Raw genomic sequence first — 15,156 nt, 5'->3', positions numbered from 1 at the left:
AAATTAATTTTATTACAATAGTTAATAGTTTGAAGTTTGTGGTATTTGTGATCAGCTTTGTAGACTTCAGTGTTTGTTGTGATTACTTTTCTTATTCTAATCAATTTCCATCTTTGTATCTAATTTTGTACTTTTTCTCTTAAAAAGGGTGCTCCAGCCCCAACCGTGTGGACCTATGGACCAGGTGACATGCCCAGGTTGTGGGCTCATCCCCAGTGTGGGACGCACAGGAGGCACCATCAATGATTCTCATCATTGATGTTTCTCTCTCTCTCCCTCTCCTTCCTCTCTGAAATCAATAAAAATATGTATTTATTTTTTTAAAAAAAGAGTGCTCCAAACTGCACAAGTTTGAGGCCTCCTGCTCTCCCACCCCCAGTGGGACAGTGAGCGTGGGGTGGGGAGCGGGGCGAAGGGTGGATGGGACCTCGGAGCCCTGGCACCTGGGCACCTGGACACAGGGACCCGCCATCCGGGAGGGCAGGGAATGCAAGGGTGCCATTTCCACGGTCCTGGTGGTGAAGTCGGGTTGTAAATCAATGGCCCACGAAGGGCGGACACCCTGCGGTCGCCACACCCCTGGTCCTGTCCCTAGATCTCCGGTCCCCCTCCTTCCCGCCAAGGCGCCCGCTAGCTCCCAGGGCCCCCACTCCCACCCTGTCAGGTGCGCATGCGCAGAGGCGTGCACTCTGCAAGGGCGGGGCTGCAGCACGTGACTGCGCGCCCACGTGACCGCCGATGGCCGGGACGGGCCTCGCACCTGCGGAGCACCTTTTACTCTGAAAAGCACGTGCGCCACATTCCGGCGCCTGTCGCGCCGTCTGCTCCTTTCTTCGCCTGCAATCGGTCGGCGCTGTGCCGTGGGCTCCGAACCCGCGGGACTGGGTGCGGGATGAATACACAGGCCCCTGCCTGCGACTCTAGCCTGGGGTGGGAGCTGAAAACCGGTGCCCTCCGCGTGAGCAATTGGCAGTATCCGTCAGAAGCGGACAAGTGCGGTCCGCTTGGCTCCCGTGAGGCACCTCGAGGGGTCACTGCCTTGTGAGGCGGCTGGAAGGAAGGGCTTCTCCGGGAAGGCCCGCTGTCTGCGGCCGTGGCTTGTGGCTTGGCCAGGAGCCGTGTTGTGTAGGGGGCCATGACCGCGGGTCCTAACACCCAGGGGCTGGAATGGGGGCTTATTCCACTGTGGCCTCGCAGGTCTCCCCAGGGGCAGCATCAGTGAAGTCCCTGCCCTCGGGCGGCTGGTGCCCGCTTCCTGCTTGGGATTTACTGTTAGCCACTAAATATGTCAGCAGGTGTCACAGCCAAGGCAGGCTTGGTTGGGGAGAAAGGAGTCCATGTTGTCAAGCCTGGGCCTCGTCTCCTTCCCTGTCTCCATGGCCATTTTGGTCCGAGGGTTAAACAAGCATCCTTAGGGTGGCTGGAGAGTCTGACCGGCAGCTGCAGATGATTTGCACGTGATTGAGCCTTCCTGCACTGGAGCCCTTTCATGTGGGCCATGAATCTTCTCAAACTCTGGGCCTGCTCCAGAGTCCATCCATGTGCCTCATGGGCCAGGCTCCTTGACACTAATTCTCTAGCCCTTTGTTATAGGGGCTCCGAAGGGGGGCGCTGATGGAATGTGCTGCTCAGAGGCGTTTCCCTGCCTTCCCCCAGGGCCACCTTTCACCTGTAACTGCACATAAATGCCTGGCTTCTCAGACTCAGAAGACACCCTCTACCCTGTGGGGAAGATTCAGGCTCACAGACAGCCCCGTGGGTGCCTTTCAGGGAGCTACACACACACACACACCCCACCCGTGGCAGCAGCAGGTCTGTCTGGAAGGTCAGCCCAGGGTCCTGTGACCCTGCTGGCTGTCACTGGTGCTGCAGAAGGCCCTGCCCGATGGCTTTGCCTAGGCCTTCACTGCAGGTCCTGCCTTAAATGCCCATGGCAGCTGTCCATCTGGGGTTATGGTGGCTTCCCTTGGTCCTCCTAGGAGTCTTTTGTTTGCCCTCCAGCCCCCCCTTTCTCTTCTCTAAAACCGACCGGAAGCAGAGGGCAAAGAGCTGAGTGGCTGTATGCCATGAGAGCCGGCAAGGAGAAGGGACACAGAGGGGGGAAGGCCGGCTCTCCTTAGCTTCTTCCTGCCTGGCCAGGGTCCACATGCTCCGCTAAGACAGCCTGGCTCCCTCGGTGCCTACACATCAGCTTCAGGTACCACAGGGCCCAGGAACTGCTTCAGGCCGTGGCACTCTGACCACTCGTGGCTGTGGCTAGTTTGGGGCGCTCACCACCCCGATTGGCTTCCTTTAACCCTGCTCACTAAGGCCGTTCATTGAGTTCCTCCCGGCTGATCCTCATAGTTTGACGCCAGAAGTTTCCATCTGTTTCTTTCTCCTGGTGCTTCTCTTGATTCGAGGGAGGGGACACCCTGCTATCTGCAACAGTAGCTCCATGGACACTTTTTACAGGAAAAGGTTCCACACAAATTCAGATTTTTTTTCCCTCAAAGGATTTATATCCAGAATGTTCCTGGGGGTAAGTTTATTTTAGAAACTGCAGTTTTTCCTAGTTATAAAGCTGGATAGCAAGATTTCTCAACACTTGAATTTTAAGCAGTTTTTTAAGGAAGAAATGACACCTGCCTGGCCCTGTGGGCCCTGCCCCACTGGGGATGGACAGTGGGGTGAGCTGGGCCCATAACCCATCCTCTGCTACAAGGTAACCTTTTTCAATCCCAACCCATAAGCCAGCTCAGGCTCAGCCTTTGAACCCTCCCATCCCTGTCCCCCCATCAACATGTGTAGGGCCCATAGCAGTGTCTGGTTCCATGGTGTAATGGTCAGCACTCTGGACTCTGAATCCAATGATCCGAGTTCAAAGCTCAGTGGGACCTGTGTGTGCCTTTTGTTCCACCCCCACACCTTCCACTGAACAGTAAGGTTTCTTAGAACTTCTATTTTAAGCAGTTCTGTATGGAAACATGGCTCCCCTTTTGTCCCCTCCTCTGCCCTCTAGGGCCCCCTCCCCCTTTCACTCAGGCTCAGGCCCCTGGGCCAGCTGTTGGCTCCGGCAGTAGAGGTGAGAGCACTCCGTGAGGTGGAGCCTGGAGCACACGGCGGCCCTGGCTGGGGAGAGAGCAGCAGCATTCACCCAGTGCCCCACACCAGACACTCAAACTGTTTATTCCGTAATCAGAGATGGATCTACATTACTGCAGAGGATGGACCCACTGTAAATAGAGTGAAGGCAGAAAATAGGTAATTTCACACGTCCCAGTCATCAACCCAGATGATGCACAGGTACAGTCACACATGAATGAGGGAAATTTAACAGGCCGAGGGTTAGATTTCAAGAACCATGTCACCCACCTGTTAACAAGATCCAAGTGCTCGCAGAAACCAGTGTCGCTCAGTGGATAGAGCGTCGGCCTGCGGACTGAAAGGTCCCGGGTTTGATTCAGGTCAAGGGCAAGTGTCTTGGTTGCGGGCACATCCCCAGTGGGAGGGAGGGAGGGGTGCAGGAGGCAGCTGGTCGATGTTTCTAGCTCTCTAGCTCTCTGTAAAAAATATATTAAAAAAAAAAGCCGAAACCGGTGTGGCTCAGTGGATAGAGTGTCGGCCTGCGGACTGAAAGGTCCCGGGTTCGATTCCGGTCAAGGTCATGTACGTTGGTTGCGGGCACATCCCCAGTAGGGAGTGTGCAAGAGGCAGCTGGTCGATGTTTCTCTCATCAACATTTCTAGCTCTCTATCTCTCTCCCTTCCTCTCTGTAAAAAATCAATAAAATATATTTAAAAAAAAAAATATATATATATATATTAAAAAAAAAAAAAAGATCCAAGTGCTCCAGAAACCAGCACCAGGCGGCCCCATGCCACAGGACGGCCCACCGTGCAAGTGCTGGGCTTTGGTGGCTGCCACCTGTGTGGTCATTTGTGGATCAACTGCTCTCTTCCTTCTCATTTGGGGCAGAGGGCTGCCGGGAGCTGAGGGGAGTGGCTGGGCCCACAGGGAGAGAGGCGGACACAGAGGACGCTATCTCACCAACTGTGGGGCGGGCCGGCCGGCCGGCCTTCCTCTGGACCTTCTCCGCTCGATGTCCCGGCTGCTTGATGACCCCCCAGGGAGGGACCGAGCAGGGAGTCCAGCTCTCCCTTCTCTATCCTTCTGTCTGTGACACCTGTCACCCTCGCCAGGCCTCCCCCAAAGTGAGTTCAGCTCAATCCCTGAATGTAACAGGGCACCTCTATTCATGCCCCCCAATTCCCAGCGACAGGACCTGGTCTCAGGACGGTGGCCACAGCCGCAGAACGTAGATCGGTTTCAAGAAAAGTTGGGAATGCAGACTTCCGTATGAGCCCGTTTCAAAAGGTGGTAGTTTATTCACATTGTGGCAAAGACACCTTCAAGAATAACTTAAGTGGGTCCAGTCAGGGCTAAGCCGGGCCATTTCCTCACCCAATCTCTCAGGGGCGTGGACAGAACACAGTCTCAGCTCTTCCCAGGACACTGAGAGGTTTTTAAGCCTAAAGGACGGCCGCCTGTCTCCATTGTTCTTTGGGATTTTTTCATCGTCAGATAAAAGGATGCATACATTGGGGCAGTCCTCCTCTCCAGAAACAATATTCCAGATGCACCATGTGAGGACTGCGGCGCCCCTCAGAGGAGGGAGCCAGCAGAGGGGAGCAGGGAATTCTGAAAACCAAAGCGATGACAGAGACACAGCCTTTCCTCACGCATCTGACACCCTCCTCAGGCGCCTGCGGGACCTTTACCACTTGATGTCCCGGCTGCTGGCAGGCTGCCCTGGGCCCTGGCAGGCCCTGTGCAGGGCCGCCTGGGCCCGAGGGGAGTCGGCCCCGCCCAGCCACTCCTGGTACAGCTCCTGCACGTGGGCGCTGGTCTCCGGGGGCCGCACCGGGATGGCAGCGTAGATGCCTTCCATCTGCCTCAGCAGCACCCTGTCTGCACGCCCGTCCTCCGCCTGGGCCTGGCCCCTGCCGCTGAGGCATCCTGAAAGGCAGGTGGGCGCTCACTCTCCCCCGTTCCGTCCTACAGGGAAGGGGTCCCAGCAGGAAGGAGGGCACAGGGGCCCAAGGCCCGGGACCCTGGCCTAGGCTCTCGGTCTGGGACCCCGCTCTTTCCTGTTTCCACGGCCCAGGAAGTGCCTTTACCTGAAACCAAAGTACTTTGCTGACCTTCAGCCCTGAGGGCTGTGTGTGCACATCTGGTTCCAGTTCCCTGGACTCACCGAACCAGGAGCACAGACACAGCACGAGCAGCCGTGTCCTGGTGTCTGCAGCACACAGTGCACTGCGGCCCCTCCCCCCACCTCACCCCCCACCCCCACCCCCACCTCCCACGCCCGAAAGCTTGGCCTCCGGCACGGAGCTGCATGCTCTCAAATGCGTTAGGTGATGTCCCGATTCTCAGGAGATAAATTCATTTAGGAGAATTTGAAGCAAATTTCCGCCTGGCCAGGCCTCTCTCCACCTCTCCCCCTTGTCTGAGGCAGACCCCCAGCCTGAGGCAGCCCAGCTCTGCCCCGACTGCATGGATGCTGGACCAAGGGGTTTCCAAGGTGACACCAGAGCACCTGCTCTCTTCCCGCGCGGTGGGTGTGAGGAGAGGGAGGTGCTGATGTGTCACGACAAGGAGGGCAAAGCCATGGGGACCGAGAGGCTCGGCGGGCGCGGGGGCCCCCAGAGGCCCTGGCGCTCTTACCCCCGGCGCAGGCCAGCACCTCCACGAAGTGGTAGGGGAACTTGCCCCGCTTCAGCTTCAGGACCACGTTCTGGACGTTCCGGAAGCCGTACGCAGCCGCGAAGCGCAGCAGCACCTGCCCGTCCCTCTCCAGGGCGACCTCCTGGAAGTCTTTGTTCCTGGAACACAGACACGGGCCTGGCTGGCGAGTCCACTTCAGCCGCTTGTCATTTCCACTCTACAGACAGGACAGCCCTGCCCCAGCGCGCGCGCACACACACACACACACAGGTGCACGCACGCTGACGTGCACACACATGCACACGCACTCGTGCATGCACACACACGCACGTGCACAGGTGCACGCACGCTGACACGCACACACACGCACAGGTGCACGCACGCGCGCGCACACACACACACACAGGCGCACGCACAGGTGCACGCACACACACGCTGCACACACATGCACACACACGTGCGCATGCACACACGCACGCACGCTGACACGCGCACACGCGTGCGTGCGCACGCTGACACGCACGCTGACACGCACACACACGCACAGGTGCACGCACGCACGCACGCATGCTGACGCGCACACACATGCACATTGGCTCTGGGGGATCTACCCCAAAGGCCGTGCTGGCCACGCGAGCAGACGCACCTCAGGCTGCGGTAGGTGAGCGCCCCCACGTCCTCGTTGAACAGCTCCTTGGCCGCGTGCCTGAAGACGTGCGCCAGGTACCCGTCGGAGCTGGCCCCCTCGTGGCGCCTCACCTCCTCCTCCTTCACATCGCCAAACCTCGTCAGGCAGAGAAAAGCGACAGGAATTACAGCAGATTTCAACGTGTCCTGACCCAGGGCTGCCACATGGCAAGTGAGACCCTTCACAAACCTTCAGCTCCAGCAAGACCCCAGCACCCTCAATGCCACCCGTGACTCCCCTTCGCTGCTGCACTGCCTCAGGGTGTCCCCAGAGCCTCAGACCGGGCTGAGCCTGCCTGAGCCCCCAGGACCGGGTACACGGTCAGCCTGGCTCAAGCACAGGCTGCGGCCATGGTACTTGCATGGCTAAGAGTCTGTAACCTCAGTCCAGCCTCCCAAAAGGGCCACACCTAGTCCTGGTGCCACTACGGGCAGGACCGCCGAGTGCCCAGGAGTGCTCGCACGCAGGAGCACCGGTCACTGGCTGGGTCACCCTGGGTGCAAAGGGACCCAAGGAATCTGCTGTTTCCCTAAGACAACCGCCCAGGCAGGTGTCCCTGTGCCCACGTCTCAGCACAGCCCCCAGTAACGCAGGAGCCCTGGGACCACCCCCCAAGACCTCACGGAGGCCCATCCACAGGCGGCCGCCCTGCAAGAGCCACTTACAGGGTATCCACGACGGCGTCGCTGACGGACAGGTCACTCTGCTCCATCATCTGGGCAATCTCACCTGCGGACACAGGGAGGCGCTGGGCCAGGGGACACCCCGCGTCCCCCGGCAGCTCCCAAAGTCACCTTCTCCCCAAGGGAAAGTCTAGGTCAGGTTTCCGGGTGTTGTCCCGCTCACAGACAGCAGGGGGCCCACCTCAAGTGCAAAGTAACACCAATAAAATGAAGAATGCAGATAAAACGAAAGAGAAGCTCTCATTCCTCCTTTTGCTCTTGAAATGAGGCTCTCTGCAAACAATCCCTGTTTGTTTTCAAGCGGAAAACTCTGACAGCCTCACAGGGAGCGAGCCGCAGCACAGAGGCCTGTGGCCCAACGAGACCGACCGGCAATCAGAACCACTTTGGACTCCCCTCTGCACCCGACTCCCGCGGGCTCCACTGGCCACACACGCCCTCGACCCGAGCACAGGCCCTGCGCAGGCTGCAGCACGACCCGCAGCACACGCATGTTTCCACTTCACGGAAAGAAACCGCCATGCGTGCCCCGGCGCAGGCTGGGCTGACAGAACTCCATGGCGAGGTGGGACTGCCCCCCATGCCGTCTCTCCCCCAGCCCGGGCCATGCGCGCGCGCACACACACACACACACACACGCACACGCACGCGCGCGCGCACGCAGGCAGGGGGGTGCTGCCCTCTCACTGTCCTGGTCCTGCCAGAGCCCCCTCGCCCCGCACCTGGCCCTCCACCTCTCACCTGAGGTTAACACACAGTCAGCACCCCGGGAGCTGTGCGAGGCTGTGGGAACGTCTTCTCGGAGAGCCTCCAGTTTCTTGTCATAACACGGGGCCACGATGACGTGGAAGATCTTGTCTGGGGACAGGTTCTGTGGAGACGAGCAAACTGTCCAGGCCGCGGAGAGCCCCCCAGCTGCCACCCGCCGGCCCCCCTCGGTGCCCGCTGCTCTGGGTGGAGCCGCTCCACAGCCCTGTTCCCACCAGCTCCGCCCGGGTCTCCGTGGCTCGCCTCAGTTCCTGTCCCGTCAGCCCCTGTGCAGTCCCGGCTCCCCTCTCGTGCTGACCGCCGGGAAGAGGCCGGCTCACCTGCCGTCTGGCGAAGTAATCCTTCACCAGAGAGCCCATGATCTGCTGGGGAGACTTGGCCGTGCAGAGGTGGGGGGTGATGGGGTGACCCAGCACGCGCTCCGCATAGCGGACCCAGCCTGGGGAGAGACGGGGCTGCGTCAGTTCCTCCGCTGCTCCCACCCACATCGGACCCCGAGCTCCCGCGACCTGCCGGCCTCCCCGGATGTGCCGGGGCCGGCCAGGGCCGGGCTCACCGGGGCAGGCGGCCGGGGCCGGGCTCACCGGGGCAGGCGGCCGGGGCCGGGCTCACCGGGACAGGCGGCCGCGGCAGGGCTCACCGGGGCAGGCGGCCGGGGCCGGGCTCACCGGGGCAGGCGGCCGCGGCCGGGCTCACCAGGGCAGGCGGAGGTCAGCATGGGCAACTGGGGCTCTTCCTCGCGGTGCTGGCGGTACCGACGCACAAACTCCTTCTGACTCTCCAGGATGCTGAAGTCTGCCGCGATCGTCATGTCAAAGACATAGTGCACCCCTGCGGGAAGGGGCGGCAGCTCACACACTCTGGCCCTGAGGGACACGCTGAGCGGAGTCTGCAGGCATCCCTCCTGGGCACTCACTCCCCTCAGCTCTGGCTCCATCACTGACCGGGAAGTACAGGACTGAGCACTTTTTCTTAAACAATAGCACATATTTTTCATAATAAAACACCTACTCTCTTCTACTTCCTGCTTTTCTCTCTACATCTTATAAGCACCTCACAGTACTCCACACGATTAATGGAATATTCCCAGGCATTCTGTCCCAATTCACTGTCTAAACTAAACTTCAGTCGGTAATGATCCTTGACATCTTTAAAATAAATAAAACGAGTAAGCTGGCTGAGTACACCTTTATGATCTTAAGTTTATGTTGATTTTTAATTAGCCATCTTTTTCTTAATAAGTTTTCTTACTATTTCAAGTGAATAAACTTGAAATAAAAGAATGTATTTTCAATAATTAAAGAGAAATTAAGCGCCGAAGCCGGTTTGGCTCAGTGGGTAGAGTATTGGTCTGCGAACTCAAGGGTCCCGGGTTCAATTCCGGTCAAGGGCATGTACCTTGGTTGCGGGCACATCCCCAGTGTGGGGTGTGCAAGAGGCAGCTGATCGATGATTCTCTCTCATCAATGTTTCTAACTCTCTATCCTTCTCTCTTCCTCTCTGTAAAAAAATCAATAAAATATATATATTTTTAAAAAGAAATTAAGCAGCCGAGACCGGTTTGGCTCAATGGATAGAGCGTCGGCTTGGGGACTGAAAGGTCCCGGGTTCGATTCCGGTCAAGGGCATGTACCTTGGTTGCGGGCATATCCCTGGTGGGGATGTGCAAGAGGCAGCTGATCGATGACTCTCTCATCGATGTTTCTAACTCTCTATCTCTCTCCCTTCCTCTCTACAAAATCAATAAAATATGTTTAAAAAAAAAAAAAGAAATTAAGCAAAGAAGTTTGTCTAAACCTTAAAAGCAGCCAGTTATCCTTAAGAAATATAGTAACCCTAGCCAGTGTTGCTCAGTGGATAGAGCATCGGACTGAAAGGTTCCAGGTTCAATTCAAGGGCACAAGCCCGGGTTGTGGGCTCGATCTCCAGGAAGGGATGTGCAGGAGGCAGCTGATCAATGACTCTCTCATCATTGATGTTTCTATCTCTTTCCTCTCTGAAATCAGTAAAAATTAAGTCAATAAATAAAATTAAAAAAAGAAATGTAGTAAATATTCTAAATGTGATCTAAAACCATGACCTTAAGGAGTTAGTTCACTGTGAATGAAGATCTCTTCAGTATTAACAGTAAACAGTGCCCACCTGTTTACTTTTTTAAACTGTCAAGGGAAGGCCTTTCGCTCGAAGGTCACACAGCACCGAACAACTCGCTCTGTGGTGAAGCAGGGCACACCACACCCTCGGCTTCTACGAGTCAGGAGGCGGCTCAGGGGCCGGCTCCGGGCCCTGCTGTGCGCCAGGAGCAGCAGGCGCCCCTGCTAGCTCTGAGCCTCGTCCCCAACGTCTTCACGTCGGTGGAGAGCTACTGGAGTGACAAAAGCTGTTCTCTGGCAAGTGGCTCATGTTCCCCCGGAGCCGCCCGCGGTGGCTGCAGGAGGCCGGAGCCTCCAGGGCGGGCAGTTCCAGTCGGACATCAGCGGACAAGGGAGCCTCCTGTTGCCGGGCAGAGCCCTCCAGAGCGCCTCTCATCTGGGTCCCTGCCTGCTCCGAGCCGCTGCCTTCCTTTCCTGCTTCACAGGAGGCCGCAGAGGACACAGTCTGCTGCCTCTGCCGGCTCTTCTGAGCTCCCAGGAGACCAGACGCCACTCCTGCAGCCGTCACTCCCCAACAGAGATGACCCAGGGGCCCCGAGAGCCAGGGCAGCAGGACACGTGACCGGGCCAGCCTGTCCAAGCCGGTCACTCGCCGCTCCGGGGGGGGGCGTCCAGCAGTAATGCAACACCCGGCCCCACGGCAAGCGGCCAGGGCACGGCCACGTGGTCAGAGGCAGGTCACCGACGTTCCCACCCTGAGCCCAGAAAACTGAACTCTGGTATAAAAAGGCAGGGACAAGCTCCCGTCCCACATCACGTGACACCACAGGCCTCACCCAGGCTTTTGAGGAAGCCGCAGAGCCTTCTGGATGCATCCGTGACACTGAGGCTGAATTTAGCAGCAAAATAAGGCAGAGACTGAGGACACACGGACACTGCCAGCACCTTGTGCTGTGAGGTATCACATTTCTAGGAGGAAGAGAGAAGACCGTCACACGGGTGGTGGTTCCATCTAATGAGGGACCCAGAGCAGCCGGAGGTAGGCGACAATCTGTGTGAAGACTGGGAAAGTGGCAAACACTGGCAAGAATAACTGAAGAAAAATCACATTTAAGATATGGGCCATCCCAAGAGATTTTGTCGACTTTAAGAACAATGGTGTACTGATAAATCCAAATATCTGGAGGAAAAGGATCATTTTAAAGGAAAATGATAGACATGGAGGAGGAGGGACACCTCCACACAAACATCTGGGGCGACCAGCCCTGCACCGAAGGCCACGCAGCAGCACCACTGAGCCGCACGCTCTGGGAGGAGGTTCTGTGGGCGCCGTCCTCAACTGCCCGGCACACTCACTGCAGCTCCACTCCGAGCCCCAGCTGGACGGCCCCGCGCCGGGCCCCTGTGCTGCGCGGGGCCGGTGCCCAGTCGGTGAGGGAGGTGGCTGGGCCGGCTGGTTTTGCTCTGAGGGACCCTGCAGAGGGCTGGCTAGGGCACATGACCCAGGGCCAGGACCAGGCTGCATGCAGTCCCAGGAGAGGCGTCTGCGTCCCGCTTTGACCCCCACCCTCTCTGCAGGCCAGGGTGCCAGGGAGCACGGGACCCCTTACCTTATTCAGGTTCAGAACACGGAAGAAGTCCTTGGCGTTCTGCTGGGAAACCTGGACTCCCTCCTCTGCGGTCACACAGCTGTCACACGCCAGGCAGTCACTCAGAAACACCTTGGCCTCGGCCAGCTTGTGGAACTCTCCCGTCTGCGAAGGATAGACGTCCGGCCGGCTCTTAGCCCAGGACCCTCCCACGTGGTCTCAGGGAGCAGGAGCCCAGGCCCGGCCCGAACACCCATGGGAGGACACGCACTCCTGCGCCTGGCCCACCCAGGCCCACACCCTGCCTCCCACGCAGGACTGCCTCCTCATGAGGATCCTTCGATGCCCCCGCTGCTCAGCCAGCCGAAGCCGCCCTTCAACACATCAGACCTGTACCCTGAACACTTGGGGCTCCCACCACCCCTCCCCAGACCACTCTGTCCACGCCTTCTCTGTGCCTGGAGGGCTCGCCCCCGACCCCCATTCTCACCCCCAGGGCCCACTCCAGCAGCCCCTTCCCTGGTGAGCCCAAGCTCACAGCGTGTCCACCCACCGAGCTGGCGGGGGGCCCGCCTCGGCTGTGTACATGTTATCTTGCCGTGACCAAAGCCCAGGGGGAGGGAAAGAAGTAAACCAACTCCCCGTGTCACTGATAAGGAACCGGGGCTCCCAGGGTTCGATGGCTGCCAGAGGTGATGCAGCCAGAGGGCAGGTGCGGGGCCCCAAGCCCCTGCTCAGGGATGCAGGGCCTGGGCAGGCCCTGCTTTCTGCCCTAGACCCTGGGTGCTGGCCTCACTCCCTGCACTTCCTGAGCTCAGAGCAGTGCTGGAGCACAGGGACCAGACGGACGCCCGTCAGACAAATGTCCTCTCATGCCACTGACCCACAAGGACACAGCACTCGCGTCCCCGGGGCTGCCGCCTCCATCGGGGAACTGGGGCCAGGACCCTCTAAGCCTTAGAGGGAAGCAGTGCCCTATCCTCCCTACCCAGTGCCACCTCCTCTCTGCTCGGCGGGGATGGCGGTGGGGCAGCTCAAAATGCCAGTCCTAAGCAGTGAGCCCTCCCAACCAAGCACTTCCTCTGGGGTCCAGCTCGGCATCTGTGCCCAATAAGCCACCAGCTAAGGATTTAACACCCCACAACTGGGCCGGTGAAGAAACTGTTAGAGAAATGCATTTACAGAACCATGAGACCGGAATCACTGAATAAATCCCCCACCTGAACGCCCATTTTACAGAGTGGAACTTTTGTTTTTAAAAAAAGAACTGGAGGTTCACATCACACCACTGTTTCTAACAAATGACCAAGGACGGCGTTCTGCTTTGTTCCCATGAGTGTTCTGCCATGCTTTGGGGTGACGAGCTCCTTGGCCCTGTTCCCACTCCCATCTCACTTCTCTTTCTCAGAGCACAGAGACAGGGTGACCGGAGCCTGCAGGGGGAAAGCCAGCAGCTGCTGCCTCAGGGCTGACACGGAACGGAAAACTCCACTTGCCTCTCCATTCTCCGGGGCCGGACTCGGGGCATCGGCTGAGGCATTCTCTTGGTCATCGGTTTTTGTTTTTTTGCTACATTCCTTGAAAAGGCACAGAAACAGATAAAAGAACTTGGACTCTCTGAAATTAAAAAACACATACCTATTCTGTCACTTAACCTCGTGAATGGAAATGTTTTCTAGGTAAATAAAAGGACATGTAGCCTTAGATCCGTGGTCGGCAAACTGTGGCTCTCGAGCCACATGCGGCTCTTTGGCCCCTTGAGTGTGTCTCTTCCACAAAATACCACGGCCTGGGCGAGTCTATTTTGAAGAAGCGGCGTTAGTTTAGGTTTAAAAAATGTGGCTCTCAAAAGAAATTTCAATCGTTGTACTGTTGATATTTGACTTTGTTGACTAATGAGTTTGCTGATCATTGGACAGCTGGTTTGGCTCAGTGGATAGAGCATTGGCCTGCAGACTGAAGGGTCCCAGGTCTCATTCTGGGCAGGGCACATCCAGGGTTGAGAGCTTGATCCCCAGTGTAAAGTGTGCAGGAGGCAGCCAATCCACAGTTCTCTTCCATCACTGATGTTTCTCTCTCTTCCTCTTTGAAACCGTATCTAAACCTGAAACCATATCTAAACACGAAATAAAATGAAGGCACATGTTCCCGCCCACCACCTCACCTGCACATTCCCATTAGCTGAAACCAGGACACCAGGTGCCTTGCATTAATAGGGAAATTAGGGCTGGACTCCCTGGACACACATGGACTTAGAACCCAGCGAACTAGACATACAAGAAATGCTCTGACAAGCCATTTCCTGCATCACGTTAGGTTAAAAAAAAGAGAGCATCTGAAGGAGTAACATTTACAACGTGAATCAACTGTTAAAAAAACAAAAACAAAACGATCCTTCTGCCCGCACTGCGTGGTTATGATGTTATTCCGGCCCAGAAACAGTGGAAGGCTAACGAGTTACCATGGTTACACAGGTGGCGAGGCGGGCCACTCTTCTGTATTGTTTTGTTTTGTTACTACAAGCACTTACGTTTTTGCCAAATTTAAAAAAAAAAAAAAAACACAAAAAATACGAAAAACATCGTATCAAGGGTTGACATCCACAATGGGGTTTGCTCTGACAGCCCTGAGAGGTAACAGGTTGTTCTACTTTTCTGGGGGTTTTGGCTTAAAAAAGAAAAAAAAAAGCATTTTGAATGGCTGGTCAGCGATCCGGGAACCAGAGCCGGCGGCGAAATCGGGGGAGGAACCCGGACCGCGGCGGCAGCACCAGCACCGGGGCCGCGGCAGGGTCAGCGCTCAGCCCCGTCGGAATGGATCCACCCGAACCCAGACGGGCCAATCCGGGCGGCCCGCGTCCGCCCCGGCCCCGAGGCCGCGGTGAGGCCGCCGGAGCTGCCGACCCAGACGCGGCGCCGCCCACGCTCCCGCGGCCGCGCGGGGGACGGGGCTCCCGGGCCCTCGGCGATCGCCCCCGACCCCTGACCCCCAGCCGCACCGACCCGGACCGCGAGGCCCGGCCCCTGACCCCGACCCCGGCCGCACCGGCCCACCTTCCGCGTGCAGTGCTCACACTTCATCTGCGCGGGGCGGGCGGGCGGCGCGCGTGACCTGCAGGAGCCCGGGAGCGCGGTCACCGCGCCGGCCGCCCGCCGCCCTTTGTTGTAGTCGCCCCCGGCGCGGCCCCGCCCCGCGGCGCCGCTCGGCCAATGGGAACGCGGTGCGGGGGAGGGCTGGGCCCCGCAGCCAATCGGAACGCGCGGGGGCGGGGCGGAGGCCGAGGTCGCGAAGGCGCCGAGCGAGCGGCGGGCGGCCCGGGGCGGGAGCTGGCGCGGTTCCGGGGTGCTCGCGGCCCGCAGCCCGGCGCCCGGCGCGCGCCACCCGCCCGGCGCAGGCCCGATGGAGACGGTGCCGCCCTGGCGGGGAGGAGCTGGAGTGCGGCCCCGGCCCGCCGCCATTGCCGCCCCGAGGCGCGGCACGTAGGCCTGGCGAGGCGGCAGTGCGCACGCGCGGCGGGAGCCGGGCGCACGTGGTCCCCGGAGCACGAGGGCGCTGGCGCCGGTCCCGTGTCTCGCCCGGCATGTTGGTGACTCTGCCCTCGCACTTCACCAGGAATTCTTTTTTTC

General features: G+C 58.5%; 1 protein-coding gene across 1 annotated transcript; it reads right to left on the bottom strand.

The window, feature by feature from the left end:
- Positions 1-4,344: 4,344 nt before the first annotated feature.
- Positions 4,345-14,734, bottom strand: NARF (nuclear prelamin A recognition factor). Its single transcript, XM_036412291.2, has 11 exons — positions 14,584-14,734; positions 13,027-13,107; positions 11,552-11,695; positions 10,778-10,910; positions 8,545-8,679; positions 8,169-8,287; positions 7,822-7,951; positions 7,063-7,126; positions 6,356-6,493; positions 5,710-5,867; positions 4,345-4,998 (listed from the first exon to the last, which is right to left on the bottom strand). The coding sequence occupies exons 1-11, from the start codon at positions 14,608-14,610 to the stop codon at positions 4,757-4,759; spliced, it is 1,371 nt and encodes a 456-aa protein (XP_036268184.1). The 5' UTR covers positions 14,611-14,734; the 3' UTR covers positions 4,345-4,756.
- Positions 14,735-15,156: the final 422 nt, after the last annotated feature.

This window comes from Pipistrellus kuhlii, unplaced genomic scaffold, assembly GCF_014108245.1.
Source record: "Pipistrellus kuhlii isolate mPipKuh1 unplaced genomic scaffold, mPipKuh1.p scaffold_m20_p_44, whole genome shotgun sequence".
Lineage (NCBI taxonomy): Eukaryota > Metazoa > Chordata > Mammalia > Chiroptera > Vespertilionidae > Pipistrellus > Pipistrellus kuhlii.
This window is presented reverse-complemented; position numbering and strand designations above follow the sequence as displayed.